The sequence below is a fragment of the Ichthyophthirius multifiliis genome (genome assembly GCF_000220395.1).
Source record: "Ichthyophthirius multifiliis unplaced genomic scaffold scaff_1120509251171, whole genome shotgun sequence".
NCBI lineage: Eukaryota > Ciliophora > Oligohymenophorea > Hymenostomatida > Ichthyophthirius > Ichthyophthirius multifiliis.
This window is the reverse complement of record NW_004086136.1, coordinates 47241-68815: the sequence shown is the minus strand read 5'-3', so window position 1 is coordinate 68815 and position 21575 is coordinate 47241. Positions and strand designations below refer to the sequence as shown.

The following is a 21575-nucleotide window of genomic DNA, read 5'->3' as shown; positions in this document are numbered from 1 at the left end:
TAAAAAGTCTAAATTATAAAAAAAATTAAAATATGTTTATTTGTTATAAAAAAACTTTTTTATCTTTTTGTAATTTCTTAAAATAATATAGTCAAATAAAATTAAAAATAAATATCCAAAAACTTATCTATTCTAAAATAAATCCATATTAAATAGACATATCAGGTTTAAACCATGAAGGAATAACTACAATATCTCTCAAAGTTTTAAAAGGAACGAACTTGATATCTTTTTCATCCATAAGATCAGGATTTACAAGCTAATTATTTTCTCCAATAAAATAGGCTATATAATCAGAATTATCATAAAGAGAATTAAAAGTGAAAATATTAAAAACATTTTATTTATCATTAGCCACCCCCTCTTTAAAAACATATTCTTTAGAAAAATATTATCCAATAGGTAAGAAGTAATTAGTAGAGTTTAGAAAATATTTAAGCTGTTTAGCAGTTGGCTTTGGAGATTCTTTTAACATAACAATTGCATAGCAAAATCCGGGATTGGAGAGTTAAATTTAAAATGAGGCTGATTCTTCAGTAATTTTAATGATTTCAGGATTATGTTTGAATTTTTGAGGGCTTTTATATATCTAGTGCGCACTTTCGTTTATTTTGAAATTTTCTAAGAGAACATTTTTACCATTAACTTAAAGTTCTGATTGCAAAATATCGTAGTTTTCTTATAATATGTTAACTATTTCTATAGGACGGATATCATTAGAAGTTTTATTTGGGAGAAGAATGAATTCATAATCTATAGGAACTTAATCAATAATTTCTTTTATTTCATCTTCTATGACACCTTCGATTTTGAATTTTTCAGGTTTATTAATTAGTTTGAATCTTTCTTTTTGTAACGAAGTTATAAGTCCAAAAGCGGCGAAAATTTTATCCTCAGGAATTATTTATTTAAACTTTAATTTGAAATAAGCCGGAAAATGTTTTGGAAATGTTGTGAATGTAAAATTGTGCATAGGAGTTTAGTTTAACGAAAGATCTTCTGCGAAGAAATACAAAAGATAGTCTGTTTATTCTTCAAGGTCATTTATGAATATATATGTGTCATAATATATATAATTTGTGGTTATGGGTGATACAAATGATGAGTTTTTACCAAAATATTCTATTACGTCAGTTTTTGTGCCCAATATTCGTCTTAAGTCCGAATTTTTGAGTTCTTTTTGGGATGGTTATTGGGTTCCTGGGAATGTTAGCATATAGTAAATATTAACGCTTTCGTCACAAGAAATTCTTAAGTACATATATGTGCGATCCATTCGGACTGTATAGTAGTTTATGATAGTCGGAGGATTTCTGTCAATGTCGAGAATTTCAAAGGAAAGTTCTTTATTGGGCATAACGAAATATTTAGCACTTTCTTAATCTAGAGAAAATAATAAGGAATCTGAAATTGTGCCCATTTTTGTTGTATAAGTGAATGCGCAGGAAATTTGGCCAGGTTCAAAAATCATTATGGGAGGTTGGAAGATTAATTTGTCGTCTTGATTTTTTTTTGTAGTGTAGGAAATACTTAGTCGCTTATTCGAAGGTTGATTTAGTTTAATTTCTATTGGTAAGGAAGTACCTAGTAAAGGAACTCTCGAAACTGTAGTCTATAAGATAGCTTTGAGGGAATTTTCAGGAGTAAACGAGAGTAAATTGAATTAAGTGTCGGGAATTTCAGAGAACTTATTTATGGAGTTTTGTTCTTTTTTATGCCATAATATATTATTTTGACCTTTTTTAGCATTTTTTAAAGGCTTTATTTTAAAATATTACGTTTTACCTCCTTTAGTAGGATCGAATATGATTATAGGTGGTATAAATTCAAAGTTTTCGAGTTCTGGGAATGCTACTATGGAGTAGGAAACGGAAAGTTCGAGTTAAATCGAAATTTCGTTTGTAGTTGCACCTTGAGGAATGTCTGGTATTTATCCTACTATGATTTGATAGCCTTCCCTTTAGTAACGGAATTATGTTTTATCACTTGTGAGGCCTGATGTTTCGGATTTGACGATTTTTTCTGAAGGAGAATATATTTGGATTTTAAAGTTATCAGAATTGCCGGGAACTGATGGGTTTTGGACACCATCAATTTTATAACAGAGGTTGGCATTTATGCCGAGATTTTTGGTATTTTTTTGACCTTTTATGGCTATTCTTTTTTATTCGCGTTAGGTTTCACAATTTAGGATGTCATATGTTACTTTGCTGTTTTCATGCTGAGGAGTAATTTGGCATTAATAGTTGCTTTTGAAGGAAAATTATGATGGAAAATATATGTAAACTATGTAGTCTTAGCCTATTAGTTCAGATGTGTTACACAAAAAGTATATGAAGCTTTTGCTTAAAGAGCGGTTGAAGTAGTTTCTAAAAGTGTCATTTTTAAATCTGAAGGAGGGCTTTTGGGATTTACTGAGGCAGCGTTGTCTGTATATTAGATTATTGATGACCCTTGACGGAGAAGAGATTTTATTTAAGTTGGAGCTGGAGGATTTACTATATTATTTATTTGGACATCAATTTCTTTGCCTAAATAAGTGTCGGAGGTTAATGGTATGGAAAGGACTCCGTTTTTGACTGTACATAATGCATCTGCATAGTTAGATTATGATTTTAGTTTGATTTTACAAGGAACCGTTTAGTCGATTGTTGTTAGGGTTTAACCATATACAGTTGTGTCGAATATGTAATCTAAATAGTATGGGTTTTAGGAAGTTACAGTAGTTCCAATTGGGGGAGATGGAAGGGTTAAAGGGAAATTATATGTGGATAAAGAACCCTCGTTTTGGGGCGTAAAGGAAAATGCGCCTACTTAAAGATCGGCTGGCTTAGGCTAGAAGTTAAATTTTAAAGAATTGTCGTTTATATCGGTTTGGTCCTACTTTTTATTGTCATAAATTGTGTAGCAGGCGAATGGATTTGTAATAGAAGTTATTTAGGGATTTTTAAATGAATTAAATTTAAATGTTAGGGAACCTCGAGATGGCCAAGCAAAATTCGGAGTTATTTTAAGAAGATAATTTGCTCCAGCTTATTGCCATATTGTTGCATAAGTTAATGATTCGACAGTCCATGAACCTTTATTATTTTATATATGTATATAAAAAAAATATATATAAATACATATAAATATAAATATAAATATAAATATATATAAATATAAATAAAAAAAGATATATAAATATATATAAATGTATATGAATAAATATAAATATATATTAAAATATATAAAAATATATAAATATATTTATTTATATATTTATTTACATAGATATTCATATATATATACATATATGAAGGAATTTTTTTTTTTTTTATTACCTTATATCGATGTTGGAGGTGGTATAGAATTTAAAGATGGATATTCAGTAAGAAAATCATTTGGAAATTATAAATAAATAAAACCTCCAATTGGAAGATCAGAAGAAGATTAAATAGTGAAAGTATAATCTGATTAGACTTTATTAAAGTAAGAAGTACCAAACATAGTGAGATAAAGAAAAGATGTTTCTCTTTTATTCAAGAAAGTAATAACTGGGAAATTTCCTTAATTTATAAAATAAGGCATAATAGTATAAGGAGATTGAGTTTATATAGAAATAGAAAAATCATTAGATAATGTACGCCCTGTGAAAGTAGGGTGATTTCTTGTACCTATAATTTAGACTGAGAGTGGTGTTTATTCTGCGATATTCGATTTTACTAGAAGAGTTAGTAAAGATGGACCCATTACACATGAAGATTAATCAAGAAGATTTTAATCAGAAACTACACAAAGCTCTTTTGGAACAGAAGTTCCTAAACCATTATAAGTTATATCTGCTCTATTTGGGAGTTCAATTGTAATTTTGGAACCTAAATGAATATTATAGGAAGGGGTGAAGGAGAATGTATATGTAACATATCTTTCATCTGCAAAGTATTTAGATAAAACTAAACTTAAAGTAACAAATTCACCTGGAGTAGGTGATGAGATGTTGTTAAACCTGAAAGTGTTTTTAATTTATTTGTCTATACGATAACTAGTAATTTTTAATGAATATGGAGTCAAAAATTAATATGCAGCATTCCTTAGTTGAGTTATTTTGAGTTCATTGGCTCCTGTACAAGGGACTGTTTATTCAATTCTTAAGAATATTTGATTTGTCTCTTCATATACCCATATTTTCATTGGAATATTCGAAAAAGTGGCTTATATTCTTCCATCGTCTTTCAATTCGAAATAATTTTTAGGAATATCCAATACAAAAATTGTTCCTGCAGCGAATTCTATAGAACTAGTTAAAGCTGTTCTTATTTCAGGACAATCTACATCCACGGGGATAGCTGGAATTTTATATTATAGGCTTTTAAATGTAAATAGCCATTCTGAATATGCTCCGACTTGATTTGGAGTTATTTTTATTTAATCAGTTTCATATAAACGGTATTGGTTATAATATTTCCAGGAAGGACCACCGATTGCAAATCTGGTTAGCTCAATAATCCAGACTAAGCTGCCGTCTCCCATTTATTGAAATACTCCAACGTCTATATATCCGGCATTTCCGCCATGTATTTGTCCTAAAATAGATAGCAAATGTAACTCTATAATTTAGTTTTTGGCAACTGATTGAAAATTATAAACTCGGACAATCGCTGGAGTATATATTGTGTAATCTTAAGCAGGAATAAGTTAACAGAGAATTTTTTCACCTTCTTTCGGTATTAAACCTGAATAAGCTTTACATGGAACAAACGTTTTCTGACCAGCAGTTACAGTGAAGCCTAAATTAAGAGGCCAACCAAGTACTCTTGTCCATCCTGAAGAAGAAGTCCAAAATATGTTATTAATATCATCTCTTGTATTAAATTAAATGTCTAAATAACTTATTGGATTATTCAAATTTACATCAGAAATATTTGCTGATGTATCATAAGCTGGGGGAATTATTATTGGAGATTTAAATTTTATAATTACTCTTTGTTTTTCTTAAGTTTCTTGTTCTTGTACAGAAATATTAAACTAATCTCCTGTTGAAGATGTACTTAGTTATTAGGGTTTTGTGGTTGCACCTAAATCGGAATATTCTTTTGTCACTTTTCCGTTTTATTCAGACGTTATGAATACTTGGAAGTTATTATTTCCTGCAACTGAAGGCAATTTTACACCATTTTAATTATTTATACTGTCTATTTTTTTTTTTAATATTTATATATATTTTATAAAAATAAAATACTTATTGTAGTAGCTGAAACTAATCCACATTTATCCATAAGACCTTAATATCTATTTGTATTAACAAATATTTTTCTATCAGAAGTGATTTCACAATATTAGCCACTTGTATCATCATGATATTTATGTGTAACTTCGCAAACTCTTTATCCTCCGTTTGGAATATCGAACTCTATAGGCATCCAAATTTCAATTTAAGTTTTGTTCGAATCATCTGTTTGTGGGTGAGTTTTTTTAGGAATAATTCTCATATGTACTTCTGCATAATCATTAGTTGAAGCTCTCCTATCTTAAAAACTAACAGTATTTCTATAGACTCTAAATAAGTTCGGGAAAGGTACAAAATCACCTACCCATGTACTTCCTTCAGCTTAATAATTTAAATCATGAATTTTTTATTCGTCCATTGCATAAGTTTTGCATTTCCATTAATTTGTCCATCCAGATATATATGGGTTCATAATTAATAACTCGAGTACTAGCAGTCCATCATCGTTTATATTTTTGAATTTGAAATTAGTTATTTTAATTAGCCAAGTCGTTTAGTAAATGATTGTACATTTTATATTATCATTCAAATCGTTTACATTATTTAAAACTAATCCTTTTTTAATTCTACATCTTCTAATGTTTTGGAATTCTTTAGGGGCGACTAACTCTATTGTTTACATAAATGAAGATAATGTTTGTAAATATACGCCTATTCTATATGTAACTTCTCTGTTTTGGGGATTATCTGCAGCTGTAGTTTCCATTAAAACTAAGCATTTTTATTAAACTGGAGATATTAAATCTTAGATACGGCGCATTATGACTCTTTTATTACTATAAACCCATGCATTCAAAGGAGAATTTTTCTATATATAATCGAATGTATATGGAGGATTCATACGGCTAGTAGGCTCCCATTCAATCACTAAATATTTTTCAGGAGGATTTATTACTAAGTTGTTTGATAAAACTACCCATTTACTTTATTTTATAAATGCACATGCTACTGGTCCATGTGGCACTGAAGGTAGGTCTTTATTATGTTATATACAATCTCCTTTTGAGACTAATTCGTAAGGTTCTGAGTATTATACTACAATAGCAGTTCTTGAATTCGATAATTGACTGGTGAGGCTATTTATTTCATATGTGACATTTCGAAGTGGGAAGTTTGTTCGAGTATCGTAGTGGCTGATTTTGAATGTTGCTGTAGATAAACTTATTGGAGTATTTTCGTCTATGAATTATGGGATTATATTATATCTCCATTATCTATTAATTGCTATTTTTGTTTATTTAAATTAACTTTTTTTATTTTTTTATTTTTACGATAATATGTGCCGTCAACTTATCTTTATTCTATATGGATACGAATATGGGCGGATGTTTAGTATCTTTTAGTGTCATCATATACTTTATATTCATATGTTGTTCCATGGTTAGGTTTATTTGGATTTTTTATTTTTCCAAGATTAATATTAAAAGTATTGCCAGCAAATATTTTTTCATAGTTTTCCATTACTATGTATGTTGGTTATTCTAAACTTTGACCTCTGGATGGATATACAGTACATTCAATATCTATATTGCCAGGAGAATAAGAGTCGAAAGATTTAGGAGAGTTTTATTTTCCAGCTGTAGCAATACCGAGATATTAATTAAATAATGTTCCACAAGCAGCAGGGCCTGTTTAACTTAATTTGTTACCTGTCGGATCTTCATCCCAGCTTCTGAAAACTCCATTATGTGTTAAAAACTCGAAAACCATTCTTGTTCTGAAAGGGTTAGAAGGGTCGCTTACTTCAATATCATTTCCTGTTGTTGCTAGAGTTATATTAAATAAATTGTAAATGTATTTATTATTGTTTTTGTTAGCATCAATTATACTATTATAATCTAATGTATTAAACTCGTGGGTTAATGCATATACGCTAAATTAATTATTATCAAAAGGACAGGGAGGAATTAAAGCTTCAACCCAACCAACTTTTGTATAAATAAAAATTAATTAAAAATAATTTATAATAACATTTGATTAAAAAAAGAAAATACCATCATAATATGTTGCTTTTTCAGCCGCGGTAGCTGAAGGTGCTCCTGTTTCTCTTTTTGTACTTATTCTTGTCCATCTAGCTTTGGATGGCCCACTGATTTTAAATCCCCATGTATCAACATTATCAGTTCTAATAGTCATATAAAGATTATATCTATTAGTATATAAAAGGTTCATTTCTTCCGGTACATATGCTAATATTCTTTTGTTTACTTAATCAAAATCACAACGGAATGTTTTAATTTTAATTTTTTTAGGGTCACTTACATTATTAAAATAACAAATAACTTCCTATATTCTTGGATCTGGGATAGTTAAATCATATATTAACATATTATATAAGTCAATTATTATATAATCATGTGGATAATATAAACTTTCATTCAATTAAAATGTAACTAATAAAGGCCCTATATTTCCGCCACAAATTTCAATTTCGTTTTAATATCTTTCTAATAATGTTAATTATATAGGATTGACACTTATTAAATTTATAGATGAATATAGTAAGTTTTCACATGTTCTCCTTCTTTAGGATAAATTTGAGCCAGAAACTTATACTCTATTATTATATCCATAATAATCCCAATATATACTGAATTTAAAATTTGATCTGAGACCTGGATCAACACTATTTCTGAGCTAGATTTACAATTTAATAGGTCCATCTTTTGCTGCATTATAATTAGAGGCCTAACCTTTAATTTAAATCTAAAGTATGTTATTTAATTTATCTTAAATTATTTAACAATCAGGGTCGTCTAGTCCACTCAAAATTTTACAATATTGATTTGTAAATTCCCAATTATTATCTGGATTAGGAGTTCCTGTAGCCCAATAGGCTGTTATAATTCCACTTTTAGGAATATTATTGAAGGGTTAAAATGTAAAAGTAAATTTATTTACTAATCCAACCAAATTATTTTCAAATTAAAAATCAGATTATACAAACGGATGAGGATCAGCCATATCTAATTTATTGTATTTTGTGTCTAATTTGCTATCTCCTGTGGACCATGTTTCAGCTGTGAAATAGACTCCTTATTAAATTTCATAGGGCATGTTTTTAAAGTCTATAGTTCTTATTTATAAAGAACTTCCGGAAATATTTACAGTAGGTTCTATTTCTAACCATTAGGCGAGTGTATATATCCAGACATTTCCTTAATCACTTGTCGTTTTTAAGGTTTTACTTACAGGATTTGCAGGTTGTTCGAATATCATTTCATCTGTCTTAGTTCCTATAATGATTCTATCTCGTGTATTTTTTTTCAAATCATTTGTATTTCCTAGTTACCATAAAATATTGTTAGGACTTCCTACTTTATTATCAATGGAAGTGTCTAGTAATTAATTTGTCTAAATTGTGGTATATTTAGTTGTCAAAAATACAAAATCGGAGGGTTTATCGGATAAATAAATAAGCTCTTTTTTTATAGAATCATAAGTTATTTATCTCAATTATAATCTCACATAGTAATTTTCGACTAAAGGCATACTTATTTTAGGGAAAGTTAATAAAAGAATATCATTTACAGCTAAAATTTATTAAGGCTTTATTATAATAGATGTGGGTGATTCTTTGCTGACTCCAGAGTATTATACGTAACATTTAAAAAGAAGATTTATGTTATTTTAACATAAACAATCTATTTCTTGATTTGATTTGTAAAATCTACTATGTAGATTGTAAGGAATTAATGTTTAGCCTACTTCATTCATTGTTTCTAGCGATAATTCGAACATTCCCCAAACTTTGGTATCAGGTAGTGCATCATTAGAAGGCTGAGAAAGCTAGAAATAAACTTTTAATAAAGAGTCTCTATTAATATTAGTCGTATAAAAGCAGAAATAAGCATTCATAAATCCTTAATTAATAAAATGCCACCATTTTTTTACTTAAAGTATTGAACCGCCTGCATTCTACAAAGAAATCGGAATATCTTATAATTTCTCAGGAGTGGCCTTATAAAAGCTGTATGTGGGCAAAAGTTTAAAATTCTGAATTAAATTTGTTCCTGTTTGATATAAAGTATCTCTCCAAGAAAAAATTTAAATTCTTAATATTGTATCTTTCAAAATATCAGTATTAGATGGCGCAAATATATTTATAGTTTTCTAGACAGAATCATAAAAACAATAATAAGAGGCAAAATCTTAAAAAAAGCAAGCAAGTTCTTTACTTTAGGTATTATCAAAAGATATTATAGTATCCATAAATGAAGGATTTTCTAAAACTAAATAGTCAACCAATTTATCTAATTTATCAGGGAATTTAAACGAGAAACTTAATGGACATTGGTCCTAACTTTGACAAAAAAAGGCAGTGCTTTGGGGTTGATATAGTCTCAAATTTAGCTCTTTTATATCTATTATGGATATTCCAATAATATTTATAGATTGTTATTCATATAAACAAGCAGAATCAAGACAAAATTTCAACATGAAATTTCCTGTAGTAACAGTAGTTGTTGGATTATCAATTAAAATACTTATTTACATATCTGATCCTCCAGGAATTAACTCTTAATTTACTACTATTTAAAATCTTTTATTTGTAACATTACTTATGCAAGTAATTGGAATAATCTAAATATTCGTTTAGTCTATTAAACTACAAGAAGGGCTTGCAGGAACAACAAATTAAGAAGGAAAAGTAATCCATATAGCATTATTTTTGAATAGATCTTTTTGCAAAGTATACTTAAAATCATATTAGACTTATTATTTTTTAATATTATAACTAGAAAGTAATAAAGAGTTGAAAATTGCGAAATCTCCTCCTGAAGTAAGTGTTGTAGAAGACGTAAAAGTAAATTTAGCTCGTTTTTTTCTATTGCAAATTTGCTCTATTATATATTAATTATATGAAAAAGTGCCTATAAAAGGGGGTGTTTTGATATCTTAAACAACCATATTGTAAGTAGTGGAAATTTAATCATTTTCTATTGTGAAAAAAGTAGTTAAATTATTCTAAAAATCAGTGTTTGTACCAGAATTTATTTCCGTCATAGCTTAATTATATTGATTGTTTAAAAATTAAAATTTAAAAGTACATTCGTCCTCTTTTTTTGGAATTTAGGCTAAATTTAGAGAACTGAAAGTCAGGTTTATTATTGTCCCTGCAGTTGTTTGGGAAAAAGTAGCGCTTCCTTTTTCTGTAGAAGTACCTATATCATTATATGTGTATGTAGTATATTAAAATACATACACATCGCCTAATTTACCATCAGAAAACGCACTATATATTCTTATTTGACTCATTAAATTAGTTGACGAGGGATTTCCTATAGTTTTCAAATTCACGTTTAAGTTAAGTCCACTAATACTACTAGAGTACATAACTCTTATTTTGGTAGGGTTATTTAATTATGTTTATCCATAAAAGAGTCTTAATTAAGTTGATTTACCTAAACTTCCTGTTTTATCTTCAAAAGGAACCGGTTTTCCGTTTTTTATGCCTGTAGCGAGATCTTAGGCGTATAAACTAGTAAATGAAGGGGAAGCAGTTTATAATATTTACAATGGAAACTCAATATCTATAAAAGAAGCGCCTGAAGAGAATAATCCTTATATATTTATTAAATTTTAAGTTGATATAGTATTATCAAAGGATCTTATTTTAGCGTTATTTATTTTATTATTGTATATTTTTAAAAAGAAAAATTATGCACCTTTAATAGTTTTTTCAGTTAAATCGTTTGGATTTGTTATTAAGTCGGATGCCTCGACTATTTGGTTATACATAAGGGCAGTTGAAGGCATTAGGAAATATAAGGGAGAACTTGTAGTTACTAAAGGGTTGTGTATTAAAAATACATGAATGTCATATATTTCAGATGATTGAAAATTGAAATTCTGTACAATTAGTTTTGTGTCGGAAATTTTTTTCAAAAAACAAATTACTGCTCGATAGTTTTAATCTTTTTATCCTGCTTTTTTTACATTGCATTTTACAGTAGTTTTCTAGGTTACATATGTGTCGACTGCTAGAGGATTATTTGTACCAGAAGCAAGTGTAATTCGGATTTCGGAAGAACTTGTATACGAAGAAGATACTTAGAGTCTTATTTTAAAAGATTCATATTAATTTTTTAATGTAAATGGTTCTATATAGTTCACAAAATTCAATGAATTTACTGTTTCGGAAGATAAAGTGGAAGTTGGAGTTGTATCTGTGGCTGTTTAGGAATGCTAGTCTACAATAAATTAATTGTTATAATGTATTTTTATATTAATATTTGCTGTTTTAGTAGTGCAACCTGTACAAGAGAATTTTAAATTGACATTTCCAGGCTCTATTTATTTAAAGCCGGTTATGTCTATTGATTTTTAAGGACTATTGACTTGATGTTAAAGAGTTTATGTATTATCTTCTAGTATATTTATTTTATTGATCCATTAGAAAAATATAATTTAAACCGGATCTAAAGGCAATTAAATTGAAAGAGTTGCAAAAGCTGGCACTTTTTATGTAAGTTTGAATTCAATTAAATAAATATCATCTATTTAATATTCTAAAGTTTCAAAAGTTATAGTATCAGGACTGTTAATTGAAGAAAAGTTAATTTTTTTATACTAAATAACATTTTATAAATTATCTAAAATTAAAATTCCATAAGCAGTATCTGTAGAGCTCATATAACTACTCGGAAACTTAAAATTGGTAATAGAAATGAAATTTCCGCTAGTTGAATCTGCCTATATATCTTCTTGTAGTGTACATTTAATTATAAATGTGGTTCCTGTTTCTTTTATGCATTAATTACTTATTGTTTATGCATTTAAACTTATTACTGGATTAAAATTTATAAAAGTACTTGCAGGCATATTAAAGGGCATAATATATACAATATAGTTAGTTAAATAAATTTAACCAACTTTCATAGGAAAATCAATCTGGTTTTTAATTTCTTCATGTATATCTCCGTTTTCAATTATTTGGAATTCCGCTAAATCATCTGTAATACTTGCTGGATTATTTATTTACGTAAAAGATAGACCTGAGCTTTCTACAATTTTAGTTTATAATAATTTATTATAGGCCCCAAATGATATGTCACATTTGTCTTAATTTAAAAATGTAACCAGACTGTGAAAAGAGAAAGTGTAGTTCTAACCACTTAATATATCTCCTTGTCCGTGTATATATATTGTCGGGAAGGCACTATTAAATCCTTCATAAATACCCGCAGCTCTAATTGTACAATATATAGGAAAATCTCCAAAACAAGGAATATTTTGACCTATTAAAGATGAAGGAATAGTAGCTACTGTTGTCATTTGCAAATACAAGAAAGTATTCAAAGCATGAATTAAATTCGAAGACTAATACGTAAGATACAAGATATTTGGGAAGTTCATATTGTTATGGACTGTGACTATTGTAGTACTCTAAAAAGTAGGAATTATAACCGGAATTACAACAGGGAGTATTATGTTATTTTGTAAATTAAAATATTGCGAAGAAGTAGATAAATATCCTTTTACTATATGTACTTCAATTTATGGATCGGAAAGAGGATTCGGAGGATTTTTAACATTATTTATTTAAATATTGATATTTCCGCTTGTTGATGCAGTACTCAAGATTATAACATTTCCTATTTTTAAACTTTAATTTGCTAAAGTAGTTGTCACTGAGGCTTATTTTGTTTCGAAGCCTATTGGAAATTTGATCACTATCCTATCTGTATATGAAAAATTGTTTGTGGCTCCTAAGCTTATTGAATTAAAGGTAATATCGGCACTTTAACCTATTTCATATGACGTAGAAGTTATTTAAACAGGAGTTCCTATTTACGGTGATGATGGGGTTGCTGGAGTGAGTAAGTCTTCGAAAACTGTCCCTTCTAAAAGATTATTAGAGCTTGTTTGTGTAGTTAGTTCGATTGGAATATTATAGGATTTAGAAGCTGGATTTGAAGGGATTTTAATGTTTTGGGCTAGAAAATAAATTTATTAAGCGGGAAGGTTTTAGTCAAGAGTGAGTTTAAAAGAAACTTTGTTATTTATTTTTTCTAGGGTACAAGTGCCAGTAATTAATGGAGATGCAACAAAATTGTATACGCAATCGATTTTTTAGTAAAATTGTATGTCTGTTTTACCCAAAAATTTATCAAAAAGTACCTATCCATCTTCTGATTTTAAAGGAAAAGAAGCACTTATAGAACCTCCTGAAGGGATTGTGACTGTTGTTCGAAAAACAAAGATAAAATCGGCTATTTTCCCCTCGTTTTCATATGTAATATGCATTTAGGCATTTTACTCGAAATTTTATGTTGGGTATATAGTAAAAGGGAATTATTAGATATCTAAAGGGTTTTAATTTGTAGACAATTTATACACTGAGTATGAAGATTTAGTATATTGGATTTAATTTATGTAAATTTAATATCTTTTTTATTTTATTTTACTTTTTAAAAAAAAAATTATATATTTACTTTTATGTTGCTGATAATGAGACTGCTGAAGGGCCATAAATATAAATTTTTAAGGGGCTTTAAGTTTAAACAATACATTTTGAAGCTTCAATTTTATCAAATCCACATAATAAATTAGTTTTAGCTAATGCAGAAACATCATCATTAGGGAACTCTAGAATTAGATAATTATTTTCATTAAAAGACGATATTCCTATAACAACAGAAGTTCTGAATTCCCCAATATTATTAAGTTTTGAAAAACGCATATTTTCCTAAAGATGTTCTATAAAATTAAATCCATATAAATTTGCAATATTTGGACCTGTTGTGGATTGATTTAAAACACTATTTGCTTTTGCAGAATCTAAAAATATTTATATTTAAAATATTGGATTTGTAGTAGCTATATTTGGATTTTGAGCCCATATTTCGAATGCTATTTCAGTAGCAATTGTATCTTTTATATCTGTTATACTATATACTTATCCACTTACTGAACATGATATTTAATCTTAGACACCTAGTAAAGGAAAGTCTATATTATCGTTACAATATGGCTAAAGAACATAACCAGTGGGGAATTTAATATCAATAAATGCTTAATCTTTTAGAAGATTAAATGGAAGATTTAATCTTATCAAATACTTAGTCACTACATTTTTTGGAATCTAAATATAATTTGAAAATTTAACAAAAATTAATAAAATAATATATATATTATACTTTTGCTGCATTTATATATTCAGGCGCAGTAACAGTAAATTTATCTGAACTAATAGCCGTAACAGCCGGTAAAGGTCTAAAATACGTTTTATCAGTAACAACCCTATTCTTAATAGTATAACATAATAGATGTATTGTATTACTCGATATTTTCGCATTTTCGACCATATGTACCACAAGTTCTAATAAGCTTCCCTTATTTAAATTTGAGTTAGCTTTCCATACAACCCAATTGTATCCTTAATAAGCTTTACAAACTCCAATATTGCAATTAATAGTTAAAGGTTAAATATTATAAGCATAAGTTGGAAACTCTATAATTATGTAATCATATCTTTCAATTCCGGCTTTTAAATCATCTTTCAAGTTAAACTTAAAATTATAATCAATATTTTTTTCCTTTGGACCTGCTCCTGTACCCGCAGATACTGGTGCTGGATATTTATCTCCAATTGGAACTTTAGTAGCATCCGGATCTAAAGCAATAGAAGAGTATTAAAGGTTTTTAAATGAAAAATCATAGTTTATTTCCGAAACTAACACATTATATGCTAAATCTAATCCTTCAAGTATCATATAAACATGCCTGTCTTCTGTAGAAAGATTTGGATTAACAATTTAGTCGACCATAAATTCATAAAAATTACCAGCTGAAATTGCTTGATTTATAATTATTTAAGCGTGATTTCCATTTGCTTTACTTCCATGTATTATAATACAATTCAATTTTAAATTTAAAGATCCAGAAATGTTCTAGCAATTTATATTTCCTCCCGAAATTATTCCGCTACCCAAATCATTGTCGAAAAGATCTATTCCCTCTTAATCTACAACAGGTACATAAAGCCTTAATTTTAAAACAGCTACAGGAGAATTAAATCTTATTATAAAGGCAGTTCTGTGTTTTGGATTATTTATTAAAGTTGTAGGCTCAAATATCGTGAATTTTACTTTGTATGGGATATATATTTTCCTTGAGCTTTCGTATATGTTTCCTGAGCCTGTTATTTTCATCTTAGATTAGTAAAAACCGGGTAAAATAGGCATTTTAATACCGTTTTTACCATAATAATTATCTAAACTTGTTATTATTATAGTAACAAAAGTAGATGATGCAATAGGATTTCCTGTATTTTTGTTAAATATATCAATATATTTTTATATAGGAGTAAACACAGTAATTAGATTCTATTTTTTTATTTTAATATTAAAAGAAAAATAAAATATAATTTATGTTTATTAAAATAATTACTGAAGGATCTATAAAACATTATTCTGCTGGCATCTTATCATTATAATATAGTGAAAAATCCCAAAAACAAGCTAATTAAGCATCATCTTATACAGTAAAATCAGTTGGCAATTAAATATAGATCTTATCATTATGATTTAACGCAATAGGTAATTTTACCGTAAATTCTAAAGGCCCAGCTTCTTCTGTGTATACTTTTTATCTTGTTTTAATTTACTTTTCCCAATATAAAATTGGTGTAGGATTAACAAGCGCAGGACTATTTTAAGTTCCAGTAGCTACTAATAAATTTAATGGATCTTCTTTTTTATACCATTATTTGATTTCCCAATCTGCAGGAGTGGCAATGTCAGGATTTTCCATTTTGAAATTAACTACAAGAAGCTAAGGATTAGTTGTACTTACTTTTATTCCTCCAAAAGTATGCACAAGTAAATAAATAGATTTTGTGATATCAGCTGGAATAATTAATTCACAAGAAAAAGATATTCCCAAAGGGTCTATGTTAGAACCTAAAAGAGAGGCGTTTCGGCAAATACTTTCTTTTGTTTTCCTTTAAAATCATTCGGAATGATTATTTGAATACAGCCGTCATTTGGTATCGTTTTAATAATGTTATATTAAATAGTGTATTCGCCGACCTCTTTTCTTATATTATTAGAAGTTTTTATGATTATATCGGTATTTTTTATAGTTAGTTCTGTAAGTATTTAAACGAATTTAGGCAATTTGAATTTTGCAACAATCCTTGAGCGCCAATATGTATAGCCAGTAATAACTTAACTACTACTGCTTGTATTTATAATTTTAAAAGGAGGAGTATTCATGTCTATTTTACCTAATATTTCTGAACCAGCATTCACATTTTTGTCTAAATGAATTAATATCTATTTAGCGGAATCATAATGATCACATTATGAATCTAAGGTTGTAAATGTATTTTTACATACAGTATTTATTGACGGTAATATCCAATCTTAAGGAAACATAAATAAAATACTGTCTCCGCCTTATAATTTATGAGTACTTGTTTTATAACAAAGGGATAAAGTCGCTAATGTATCTATATCAGTTTTATCAAATTCAGGTTTACATGTTAATTCGCCTAAATTTAAAGGAACAGCATGGAATGTGTGCGATTATAATGTGTTTGTCATATTCACTAAATCATAAATATTCTCATATTATGGAATTGTTGTTACTTGAACTATTTTTTTAAATAAATAAAAAAATATAAATTTATATTTTTTACTTCCTGCAATGGATTAAGTTTCAACACTAAGTGAAATTCTAAGTAATTCTAAATCTTTTTAAGGATTATAAATTTTAGGAATATGAATTTCATATTTTCCTGCATTTAATTAATCAAAATCTGAAATAATAATTTATGTAGGCAATGGCTTAGCACTTTGATAAAGCTTACAATCAAGTCTATCAATGTTTGCATTTAATAATTTAAATCCTTTCCCCTCACAAGGTAATATACTTCTATGTCCAAGTCCAGTTCCAAGATCTGAATCGAAGCCATCGTTGAAAATATTGTCAATATTAGATTCAAAATTAATAATAAATTTAGTTTTACTAGTAACCATATTTTAGCTATTTTTAATAATGGAAGGAAGAATTGTGCCACTAATTGAAAATCTAATAATAATAGTAGTCATTCCACATTCTTTAGAATTTCCCCCAAAGCATTAAGTATATGAAATACCTGTATTTGTACTGATTTTATTCATACTCCAAATCCAAAAATCATCAAAGGATTTTGCCAAATTCCTATAAGCTATACTAGTTTAGGCTATTTATCCTCCATTTTAAATCTTAAAATCCAAATCATAAATATCAGCTTTTGTTATCAAAAAACCATCTCTTGTACTTGCCCCATCATCATTTCCTCTATACCCGAACTTAAGAGTATGTTTTTACCACTGTACTATTCCATTCATGAACTTAGGCGATTTACTTACCTTCATAGTGAGTTCTTAACTATTTAATTAAATTGTGCATTCTTCTTATATTTAATCATCTATTGAACAATATAAATATCCTTAGGTCTTTATCTTTTATAAATCGAAATTGTCATTTGAAAATGGCTGGTCAACCCCTCCGCCGAAATTTATCGTAATAACACTCCCTTAAGGAAAATTTAAAGGGCTTACTATTTCCATTACAAAATACCCTCTTTAACCTTATCTTGCTAATTTATTTTGAATATAAAAATTATCCCATTTAATATATTAAGGAAACACATTAGGTCCTGCTACATCTAAAGCATTTACTAAGGTTTTTGTGAAGTTTATTTTAGTCTTTTTTCATATTATAAATATTATAAATAATATTTTAATATTTTTTTTTTCTTTCTACATCGTCTGTTTTATGTGATGTTATTTCATATTATCCCGGATTCCAAGTTGCTGCTTGCTTTGCAGGATTAGTAGCCCTAAATATTAACTCTATAGAAGTCTCTTAGTCTACTTGTTTAAATCCTGATACTATAAAGTAATTATTAGAAGGAATTGTAGCATCAAGTTTACAAGAGACATCATTATAAATACTCAAATTATTTATACCTTAAACTCCTTTACTTACTATACAATCAGGATTAATATTTATAAAATCTGGAGTTCCTTTAGGAATTTTGACTTTTATTTTTCCATTTTCAGGAATAATTCTACAATTATAAAATCTTATTCTAAAAAAATATAAATTATAAAAAATATTATTAATAAAAAATAATAATATACCTATAAGCAACTTCTGATTTCCATTCCATATCAGTACTCTAAGTTCTTTTCGGTTAAGTATCAGTTCCATCGGGTAAAATATCAATTATGGACCCTAAAATACCTCCATCATCAAAGTTCGGCGACCTAGCCCATTTCATATATCCAACTTTTTTTTTATTTTACCAATAAACTCCTTTAACTATAATCCCCTAAACTACATTAAGATCCTAAGAATCTCTTATATCTATAACGTTTTTCAAATTTTTCAATTAAAGACTTGTATTAGCCGCAACGTTGATATTAACTTATATGTAAAAATATATTTCATTAGTAGTACTATGATTAATAAATGTGACAGTTCCAAAATTCGAACTAACATTCTACACTTACAATTTTTTAAGTGAAAAAACATCATCATCAACCCATCTATGATAAGGAAATTTCAAAATAATAGAATCTCCAGATTAAAATCCTGTACTAAAGGTATACGGGAAAGTCCAATCTGCGAAAACACAAATTTCCTTACTAGTCCCAAAATTGGGCTAACTTTCATTTTAAGTATTCGCGATTTCATTTATATTAGATTTAGTGTTTATTTTCGCCTATACCGCTACTGTTTTCCTATTCAAAAAATACGGATCTGCAATATCTGATGTATATGCTGTGTTTAATTAAATAAAGCATCCCATAGTTTCGACTTCACAGAATCTAATATTCGGTATATACACCTAAATAGTAGTTCCTGAATTTATAGTATAGGAAAATCCTCTTATTTATAAAATAGCATTTTATTATATATTTCCATTAAAAACATAACAACGCACATTTGGGTGATTAGAATCCTTAAAACCGCACAAATCTCCAGATATAAATACAGAACAAGGCACAAGTTTACCAAATATACCTGCTGGCATATCAAATCCTAACGCGAATTCCCACCTAGAGGAATTTTCTTCCTATACATTAACACTAGTCATATTAAAATTTATCGCTCCTTCATAAGGAATCGCGATTCCCACGTTAAAAGACGCATAAACGACATTATCAGGGTCTTAAGCTTCTGAACCGCTGGTTTATATAATACAATTATTCAAATCAGGGATTGCAATATCCATTAAGAATAAATCTTATTCCACAGGGACATCTGATGCTAACTTGTAATTTTAAAAAGTGAGACTTCTGAAAAAATATTTGCCACCAAATCCGGGTAAAATTACAGAATTTAACGAAATAGGCAAATCACATTACCCTAAACCTAATTAAGGTGGATATTTTAATACATTGGTAGCTGAAGGTGTAAAAATATAGAAAATATTATTATTGTATGATACCGAAAAAGCAGGATCATTTCCAAATAAAGCTTCTGGTAATTTCTATGCTTAAGTATTCGTTTAAAAACCACAGCCTTTTAATCTCCAAAATATAGGAATTTAAAAATAAATCATATGTTTGGAAGTAGAAGAAGACAAAGCAAGTTCTTTTCCTGGATTTGGGTATAAACGAAAATCCAAGGGGATAGTTTGACTAAAAGTTCCGTTTACAAGTACTTTAAACAAGTCTATTTGGACATATTAAGGCCTGTTTATGTCTGATATTGTTACTTAACCAGAATCTGTGTTTTCGTCAATTTTTTTCGTACCTACCGAATCTTAATATGTGACTATTTAGAAAGGACTATATGTCGCTGCTCTTCCTGGATTTACAGCGAAAATCTTTACTTCGATTTCTTAAGAAAAAAATTATTAGAAATTACTTATTGTTAAATATTCTTTTGTGTCTGATTTACAATCTACTGTTTTGCTTGGTGCTTTTTTTGTTTTATTAAACATTTTTTATTCATATATATATATTTTTTTTTTCACGTAATGGTATTAATCCGTTAGTAACTCTACAAATTGAATCTAAAGTAAATCTTCTAGTTATAGGATCATCGGAAGTCGCTGCAAGTGTTGGAAATTTAATTTTAATAGATCCATTTGAAGGTATAGTATTAGTGGGTGTGAATTAAATTGTATAATCAATTCTAAGATTCATATTGAGAGGATTTCCTGAAATTTAAGGATTCTTTATTTACCCTGCTTTAATTATAATGGACCCTTAGATAATGTAAAATTCTAATACATTAAAAGTTCCTGGAAAAAGGCATTCAAGAATAAAGCCTTTAAATTCATCTGCATTATTAGGATTTACAACGTTCCTAATTTTTAAATCATAATTACCCAAACTCATTTATCTAGAAACGCTTCCTGTAATAAGTACATTATCATCATTTACTGCACAATCGATTTTTTCAGTTGCTAAATCCGTATAAACTATGGAGCATTCCAAAGTCTAAAAAGAATATTCATAAGGAAACCTAAACCTAAACCAAGTTCCTAATGGCAAAACTTGAAAAAGGGAAAAAGTCACTTTATAATTAGTCGAAAAACCTCCCAAATTAGAACCATCGTTTGCTATATACCCATATTTATTTGGAATTATAAATGGAGTAAAAACGACTCTTCCCAAATTCAAATTTTAATCAAGAAGTGTTTCTTAAACATATGTTTCAATTCGGAAATTACCTGTGCTTTAATTTGGCAAAGCTAAAGGATTTCGAATATATTTTATAAATATTCGTAATGACCCAGCAAATATATCACCTGATATGTTATTTATTTCTATTTAACGCTATGTTGGAATCCATTTAGCACATAGACATTAAGTTGTACATACAATACATTTATTTGAAGCATCAAAATATATCTTATATAGTATATTTTAAAATAATGATACCGATAAATTTTCATTTTTTATTTAAGGGTAGTCAGGATCTTAACTTCTTATATCTATATTTGTATTATCTGCTATTGAAAAATCATATTATGTGGGAAATGTTATCCTTATTTTTCCAGTTGCTTTTTATTATTTGTTTTAGTTTTTGTTTTTATGTGTGCATTTTTTTTACATTAAGGTATTCGTTATTGAAGAGATACAAAAAATATTATTGATGTTATAGAACCTACATTTGTTCTTTCTAATTCTATGGGATTTGCTGCATCTGGTAGTACAGTTTCTTTTTTTTTATTTTTGGGAATAAAAAATATTTAAAAGTTAATTTTTACATGCATGTGCATATATATGTATTATTATTAATTTTAATATTTATTTCAAAAAAATCATTTTTTAATTTATTTATTTTTTTA

At 28.0% G+C, this 21575-nt stretch overlaps 2 protein-coding genes across 2 annotated transcripts, besides 6 other annotated features; both read right to left on the bottom strand. All coding sequences in view use genetic code 6, as the record gives it.

Annotated features, from left to right (window-relative positions):
• Nucleotides 1-121: 121 nt before the first annotated feature.
• On the bottom strand, nucleotides 122-11029 carry IMG5_153310 (hypothetical protein; the record flags this gene model as incomplete). Its single annotated transcript, XM_004030747.1, has 8 exons — nucleotides 122-3080; nucleotides 3324-5174; nucleotides 5222-6448; nucleotides 6541-7197; nucleotides 7264-9798; nucleotides 10321-10434; nucleotides 10675-10833; nucleotides 10939-11029. 8 exons carry the CDS (start codon nucleotides 11027-11029, stop codon nucleotides 1468-1470), a joined length of 8247 nt encoding a protein of 2748 aa, XP_004030795.1. The 3' UTR covers nucleotides 122-1467.
• Nucleotides 3110-3249: a microsatellite.
• Nucleotides 3114-3242: a microsatellite.
• Nucleotides 3114-3297: a microsatellite.
• Nucleotides 3126-3248: a microsatellite.
• A 3570-nt stretch (nucleotides 11030-14599) lies between the features above and the next one.
• Nucleotides 14600-21340, bottom strand: IMG5_153300 (hypothetical protein). Its single transcript, XM_004030746.1, has 5 exons — nucleotides 20253-21340; nucleotides 18409-20116; nucleotides 18029-18356; nucleotides 15665-17970; nucleotides 14600-15600 (listed from the first exon to the last, which is right to left on the bottom strand). Exons 1-5 carry the CDS (start codon nucleotides 21337-21339, stop codon nucleotides 15423-15425), a joined length of 5607 nt encoding a protein of 1868 aa, XP_004030794.1. The 5' UTR covers nucleotide 21340; the 3' UTR covers nucleotides 14600-15422.
• Nucleotides 18346-18399: a microsatellite.
• Nucleotides 18360-18404: a microsatellite.
• Nucleotides 21341-21575: the final 235 nt, after the last annotated feature.